Below are 8,052 nucleotides of genomic sequence, written 5' to 3' on the forward strand. Positions count from 1 at the left end.
GCAAGCGTTGAGATTCCCTATTTGGCAAATAAGGAAACTGACGCCCTAAGAGGTTAAGTAGCCAGTGGCACAAAACTTGTTAATGGCATAGTTAAGATTATTTTGGACTTGCATTTTAATATGCTATTCCTTCTGTACGTTATTAAAACAACAAAACCAGAGAAATGAATAACTTTTGTATGGTGTTAAAGCTGAGCACGGCCTAAAGTGCGTATTTCTGCTTCCAAGGTTAATTCTGCCTTTCTGGCCTTAGACCTTTGCACTGAACTTAGAAGTGAGGAACGGGTCGTTTGGTCATCAAGCTCCTCCGCCCTCAGTGCACATGGCGACAACTCAAGCCCGGGGGGCCCAACGCCGAGCTGGATGTTCAAGGGGCCCGACGGTTAGCGCTGCAGCCCTGGGGGAGCCTCTCGGCCCTGCATGCCTCCCCAACCGTGGCGGCGACGCCGGCGGGGGCCGCTCTCAGAGCAGCCAGCCGCTAAAGCGAGACGCACCTGGCAGGGATGCACCTGGTTGGTCCGCACCTGACCGGGACTTACCTGGAGGTGCGCCCTGCCCCGCCCAGGAAAACCCAGAAGTATGCGGGACCTGGGAGACAACAGAACCTGCAGACACACCCACCCCTACTTACCCCGGCGTGATAAACCTTGTTCGCTCTTTTAACCTTAATGTCCAGGGCAGTCCCCATCTCGAATACTCCGTTTCGGGAACCACTTCCTGCCGCGCGTGACCCAAGGGAAAGGAGGGCACCCCGCCCCTCCGTCCGGGGTCCCGCCCTTTTCTTCTCTCCACCAGCAGTTGCGGCACGTGACACCGCGCCTGACGCCTGTTCGACTCCCCCGCCTTCCTCCTTCCGGTGCAGGGGCGGGCCTTAGCGCTTGCCGAAGACTGTCAGTCTTCGCCCGGCCGGTCAGGAAGGGCGGGACAGGATTAACCCCACCCCTTCCGTAAAGATAGTCGTTAACACCGGAAATACCCTTCTGCTCGCCCATTTACTAGAGGGAGGGGGAAACTCGGCTCTCCCAGCGTGCCCCGCGGCAAGGGGCGGTGTCAGGGGCGCGTTGCGGGCGCAGCCTGTACCTAGAGGCTGAGGCTCCCGTCAGGCTGTGCGGTGCAAAGAGGCGTTACGCTGTTGAGTTGGCTTTAAGGCGGTGATAACTGGGGGCTGCCTTCCCTTCCAATCCCTTCCTCTCGTCGTTTCTCGTCCTCCCTCGCTTTCTTTCGGGGGCTCTGAAGACGGAGGCCTTGTGTCCGTCCTCGGCTAGGCAGTTCTCCTTGCCCGTTCCGCGGCCCCGCGCTCCCTGCCTGCAAAGCGTGGATTGGCGGGCGGCTCGGCCGCCCCGCCCCCGCCCCCGCCGCCGGGCCGGGGGCCAAGGTCTCGGGGAGCGCGGGTGACCTCGCCCAGCCTCGCAGGGCCGCGGGGGCTTGTGGGTACTCCCCCGGCGCGCGCCCTGGAATGGGGTGTTGAATATTCATATTCGTGCGCAGAATGTGGGGAGGCGCGGCTCGCAGGCCCTGGGTCCCGGCAGTGCATGGAAATGAAAACCTCAAAGCAGAAACGGTCCTGCCTAGTGTTCCTTTTATTCCCAGCAAGAGCTGACTAGACACAAGGAGTACACTGCTTTGTGGGAGGATTGCCTCCAGACAGGGCAGCAGTACGGTGCTAGGCAACATGCTACGTTGATTGAAATAAAATCCCTTGTCAATGTTTTAAACAAGAACTTTTCTAATAAGCAGAGAGGTAAATTTTCATTGTTTTGGTAGCTGACTTAATACAGTGCTTTTTGTTTATTTAAAATTCTTTGATTCTGATATTTGTTTTTTTAAATGCGTTACTTTTAGGATTACATGAGAATTTTTCCGTAAAACGGTATCCTGAATTAGTATCACGAGTGCCTCTCTTGGGAATGTAAGGTACTTTACAGGACAACAGTGATGGGGCTATAGCTACAATTGCTTTTGAAGGTTGATACATTGGTGTTTCCCAATATTCAGTTTTCAGCTCCTCTGTGCCCTCAGGGCTTCGTCTCGGTCTTGGATACCTTCCTGACAACTCAAACTCAGCAATTCTAAAACAATTCATTAGGGACTTAATAATCACTGTCTAGTCTATTTGCAATTCAAGACGTGGATCCCTCTCCACCAGACTCACCCATCATTTCCAAATGGTAAAATGTCAATCTCAGTAGACAAAGCAGGGAAACAGGAAAAGAAACACCTTACAAGGAACCACATTCCAGACTTGTTTGCTTCAGCAAACCTGCTTTATACTTATTTTGTAACAGAACATTTCTTGTTCGTTGAGGACAAGTGTGCTGTATTTCACTCATCTATGTAGGTTGCACACAATCTTTCTGGAATGCTGGTGCACTGCAAAGAGCTTTAGTTCCGGCAGTTATAAGTGTAAACAGTTTGTTGGACCCTCTCCGTGTGATGGCTTCCAAACATAAGAACAGTCCATTTTTCTCCAATCGCTGCTCTTTTGAATCTTTTCTATCCCTTCACCACACCTTAGGTGATACTGTTCTGGTCAATTCAGTTACTAAAACTCAGACCCTGTCAGAGTGTTGATCTCATGGCTTGAGTGGGGTCCTAGATTCTTAGGGTGCTAAGGTACAAGTCATGGTTCTGGCTCTCAGACACTTCCTCAACATCCTCTTGAAGGCCTGGCTTCTTCTGTGTTGAGGCAAGTTTCTCTTAACTGGCCACTGCTAGAGTTCTCTCTTAGTTGATCCCTGCTTCTCTGGATAACTGGCTCTTGTTTGAAACTCCTTTCATGGGGTACATATGGGAAGACCTGATGGGCCTTGTCCTCTCCATATGTTTTCATGGAAGATCTACCTTCAGCTTGATCTTTTCCATCACCCCACTGACAGCACCCAGCAGTATACCACGTCTTCTGGGTGAGGGTCCAGCAAGAAAGCTGGAGACGAATTATCTTCCACAGAGTCCACCTGACTCTTGAGAAACACGCACCCTTGCCACACAAAAGGGCCAGACTGGAGGCTGCCCGCGGCCTCTGCTCTCCACTCTGCCATCTCTCTTCCATCTTCTTGCTCCCTCCTGAAACACAGACAGGAGTATATCAGCAAGAATGCTGACTAGACAGGTTTGCAGGTAGGAAATGGAACACCAGCCTCTCCTTCCAGTAGGCCCTAGAATAGCGGAGAGATTATCGTACAGCCTCCCCACTACATCACTTCCCACCAGAAGCACTCCCCAAGGCCAACTACCTCCTTTCATTCCTTCGCCTGCCTTCCGATATAGACTGAGAAGGAGAGGATTGAGAAAGTATTCCGTGGAAGCAGGGCTAGATCTGCAGCTTTTATTAATCCGTGGGGAAAGTGTCTGTCTCCAATTGTGGCATCTTTGTTAGAAGATGGGATACTATATTGTTTTCAGCCTTGAGCTTAGTGCTTGTTCTGGGACAAGAGGAGAGGCCCCACTAAACATCTTTTAGTGGATGCTGTGATGCTCTGTTCAGACCTTCTTTCAGGACTGAAGGACATGTTCCCTGACCTACTCAGAGTATTGCTCTCAGCAGTTCTCAGTTAAGTCACTCTTCAAAACTTGCCCTCAGCTAAGAAAACTGCTTTGCCCAAAGGCATGGTCCCTTGTGGGGGGGGGGGGAGCCGGGGGGGGGAGAGGGGGCGGGGACAGACTAGTCAGTTTAGGATATGAAGACCTCTTTCCCTCACCACAGTTTGGGACAGTTCCAGCTCCAAAGCTCCCTATATTAGTATCTACTGTGCATAACAAGTTACCCCAACAGTTAATAAAGTGGGTAAGAACTTAGGAGCAGCTTCACTGAGTCGTTCTGGCTCAAGGTCTCAGGTAGTTGCAGTCAAGATGTTAGGGCCACAGTCATCCAAAGCCTTGACTAAGGCTGGGAGATCCAAGATGGCTCCCTCCCGTGACTGTTGGCTGGAGGCCTCAGTTCCTCATCATGTGGGACTCTCCAAAGGCTGCTTTTTTTTTTAAATCAATTTTTATTGGAGTATAGTTGCTTTATAATGTTGTGTTGGTTTCTACTGTACAGCAAAGTAAATCAGCTATACATATACATATATCTCCTCTTTTTTGGATTTCCTTCCCATTTAGGTCACCACAGAGCACTGAGTAGTTTCCTGTGCTATACAGCAGGCTCTCATTAGTTATCTATTTTATACATATTATCAATGGTGTATATATGTCAATCCCAATCTCCCAATTCATCCCACCTCCCCCCTCTTCCCCCCTTGGTGTCCATATATTTTTTCTCTACGTCTGTATCTCTACTTCTGTTTTACAAATAAGATCATCTATACCATTTTCTAGATTCCACATATATGCGTTAATATACGATATTTGTTTTTCTCTTTCTGACTGACTTCACTCTGTATGACAGTCCACAGGCTGCTTGAGAGTCCTCACAGCATGGCAGCTAACTTCTCCCAGAACAGGCAATCCCACAGGGAGAGCAAACAGGGAGCTACAGTGCCTTGTATGGCCTGACTTCTCACATTCACTTTTCTTCTGTTCATTAGAAGAGAGTCACTAAATCCAACCCATACTTGAAGGAAGGGGAATCTGGCTCTACCTTTAGAAGGGGGCATCAAAAAATTTGTGGACATATTTTAAACCACTTAGTTCCCATGGGATGGGGAGCCTTTGTTGTAACTGCATGACAGTTCAACTTCTCCCTCTGCCCAACCCAACCCTGTTTCTTCACCCTATCCCTCCACACCTGTTGCTCACCCCCTAATATGCTTCCTGAACATTAATCTCCATCCCGAGCCTGCTTCCTGCAACAATCCTGTCACGCTAGCTTCCTGACTTAACTTCTCTGAGCCTCAGTTTTCTTCATCTGTAAAGTGATCTCACAATACCTTCGTTAGAGGGAAGTTAATAAGATTCATAACAGCTCATATATCTATCAAGTACTTATTGTGGGCCAGGCACTGTTCTAAGCACTTTAAATGTTTTGATTTATTCCATCTTCATAACAGTCTTACGATACAAGTACAATTACTGTTTACTCACTTCGTAAGAGGGAAAAACTGAGGCACTGGAAGACCACGTAGCGACCAAGTGGCAGCCACCCAGTTTGATTCCAGAGCTCACATGTGCAATCACCAATCACTGTGCCACAAATGTGTGCACAACAAAGGCCTGGGGTTATAGCAGAGAGGCGCAGGATCTTAATTAAAAGACTGAGCAAAGGACTGCCAATCAAATGTGAAGATCAAGCAGGGGTGCAATGTTACAGTCAAAGGTGATTTTAGGGCTTCCCTGGTGGCGCAGTGGTTGAGAATCTGCCTGCCAATGCAGGGGACACGGGTTCGAGCCCTGGTCTGGGAGGATCCCACATGCCGCGGAGCAACTAGGCCCGTGAGCCACAACTACTGAGCCTGTGCGTCTGGAGCCTGTGCCCCGCAACAAGAGAGGCCGCGACAGTGAGAGGCCCGCGCACCGCGATGAAGAGTGGCCCCCACTTGCTGCAACTAGAGAAAAGCCCTCGCACAGAAACAAAGACCCAACACAGCCATAAATAAAAATAAATTAAAAAAAAAAGAAGTGATTTTAAAGAAAGGACTAGGGGGTCGTTTATCAATTGATAGTGAAGACTATTAAAACTATGGCAGAATTTTATAGTGTATTAGTTTACTAGTGCAGCTGTAACAAAATACAGTACTACAAATTGGGTGACTTAAAACAACAGAAATTGTTCTTTCACGTTAGGTTCTGGAGGCTGGAAGTCTTAAAACAAGGTGTTGGCAGGATCAGCTCCTTCCTAGGGCCATGAGGGAAGGATCAGTTCCAGGCCTCTCTCCTTGGCTTGCAGACCGCTGTCTTCTCCCTGTGTCCCTTCACATTGTCTTCTTTTTCTGTCTTTTCACTTTCACAGGGCGTTCTCCCTTGTATGTGTATATGTCTCCAAATTCTTCCTTTTTGTAGAGACAGCAGTCATATTGTATTAGGGCCTACACTAATGACCTCATTGTAACTCCATTAACTCTGTAAAGACCCTATTTCCAAATTATGTCACATTCTGAGGTGCTGGGGGTTAGATCTTCAACATATGAATTTGGTGGGGACACAATTCAACCTGTAACATATAGTAACAAAATATATACAACAAAAATATTCAGGCATATAAAGATAAATAGGTACAGTAAGTAAAAGATTTTAACACAACACAGTGTATCAGAGATCAAGTAGATAAAAAACAAAGACAGAGGATTTCAACAAAATAACTAAGAGGAGCAATTAGCAAATAAGATGGAATTACAGGGAATTCACTTTTTCGAGTGTCCATGATGCATTTATAAGCATTGATTGTACACTAGGCCACAAAGACACTCTCAAATTCAATTAACTAGGTATAGTACAGAAACTTTAACCACCAAAACTTTGATCACGTGGAGATTAAGACATACTTTCCCAAATACATTAGGTCAAGGAGTAAATAAAAATACAATAACCAGCTAAAAAATAACAAGGTAAGAATGCTTCATATCAAAACCTATGGGATACAGCCAAAGGAAGAAAAATTATTAGAAAAAGAGTTTGAAAATTTATTTTAAAAATTGTTTGATGCAGCAACGAAGACCCAATGCAGCCCCCCACCCCCACAAAAAAAAATTGTTTGAAAATTTGGCCAGAGTAAAATGATATGAAATCAGGGATTTGCTATAAAATAACTCCAGGACGAGGGGGAGCAGCAGGAAGAAGGGAGGAGTTGTGACTGGGCAGGATGATTGTTGAAACAGATGTTGGTAATTACTGAAGCTGGGTGATGGGAACATGGAGCTTTATTATACCATCTCTCTGCTCTGTATGTATCTTTGAATTCCATAGTAGAAGACAAGATAAATATATGCAGTGGGATAATATTTTTTAACTATTAGCTGAAGTATTTTTTATGCCCTGTAATTCCTAGTAGGTGCCCCCCAACATTCCTTACAGCAAATTTATACCCTGAATCAAAAAATGTGTGACAAAGAGCACTTTTCCAAAGATATGGAATGTGCCTGGTCTAGAGGAAGGGGTATGAACAGAGAATGGAGCAAAAAAGATCCTGGGGTGAGGTCTGGCTATCTGTCCTCTGAAGTCAACAGCCCACTTGGAGATGGGGATGGACAGGGCTGCAGAAAATGATGGAAAACTCAGAGAGGCTGAGTGAGCGTGAAGGAGCAGAGGATGAGCAGATCCAGCCAGAGTGCGTTGTGGGCTGGGTGGAGAGAGCTCAAGCTTACTCTAGAAGCCCTCCAGCGTGGTGTTGCCTTTGCTGAAATGGACTGCAAATTACTGCAGCTGGGTCGCTGGCCAAGACACATGGCGTTTTCTTTTTTGTTTTTTTAATTTTTATTGGAATATAATTGATTTACAGTGTTGTGTTAGTTTCAGGTGTACAGCAAAGTGAATCAGATATACATATACATATATCCACTCTTTTTTAGATTCTTTTCCCGTATAGGTCATTACAGAGTAATGAGAAGAGTTCCCTGTGCTATATAGTAGGTCCTTATTAGTTATCTATTTTATATACAGTAGTGTGTACATGTCAAGTCCAGTCTCCCAATTTATCCCTCCTCCCCTTCCCCCCTTAACCATGTTTGTTTTCTACATCTGTGACTCTATTTCTGTTTTGTAAATGAGTTCATTTGTACCGTTTTTTAGATTCCACATGTAAGCGATATCGTATGATATTTGCCTTTCTCTGTCTGACTTACTTCACTCAGTATGACAATCTCTAGGTCCATCCATGTTGCTGCAAATGGCATTATTTTATTCTTTTTTATGGCTGAGTAATATTCCATTGTATACGTGTACCACATCTTCTGTATCCATTCCTCTGTTGATGGATATTTAGGTTGCTTCCATGTCCTGGCTATTGTAAATAGTGCTGCAATGAACATTGGGGTGCATCTATCTTTTTAAATTATGGTCTTCTCTGGATATATAACCAGGAGTGGGATTGCTGGATCATATGGTAGTTCTATTTTTAGTTTTTTAAGGAACCTCTATACTGTTCTCCATAGTGGCTGTATCAATTTACATTCCCACCAA

The 8,052-nt window shown here is 46.1% G+C and overlaps 1 protein-coding gene across 1 annotated transcript in view; it reads right to left on the minus strand.

Moving 5' to 3' along the window:
* Positions 1-1,344, minus strand: part of VPS26C (VPS26 endosomal protein sorting factor C) — a 53,132-nt gene extending 51,788 nt beyond the window's left edge. Inside the window, exon 1 of the mRNA XM_059921538.1 lies at positions 632-1,344. Coding sequence (XP_059777521.1) covers positions 632-688 — 57 coding nt within the window. The 5' untranslated portion in view covers positions 689-1,344. The remainder of the gene's footprint in view (positions 1-631) is intronic.
* Between the last annotated feature and the right edge of the window lie 6,708 nt (positions 1,345-8,052).

The sequence above is a fragment of the Balaenoptera ricei genome, chromosome 4 (genome assembly GCF_028023285.1).
Source record: "Balaenoptera ricei isolate mBalRic1 chromosome 4, mBalRic1.hap2, whole genome shotgun sequence".
Taxonomy (NCBI): domain Eukaryota; kingdom Metazoa; phylum Chordata; class Mammalia; order Artiodactyla; family Balaenopteridae; genus Balaenoptera; species Balaenoptera ricei.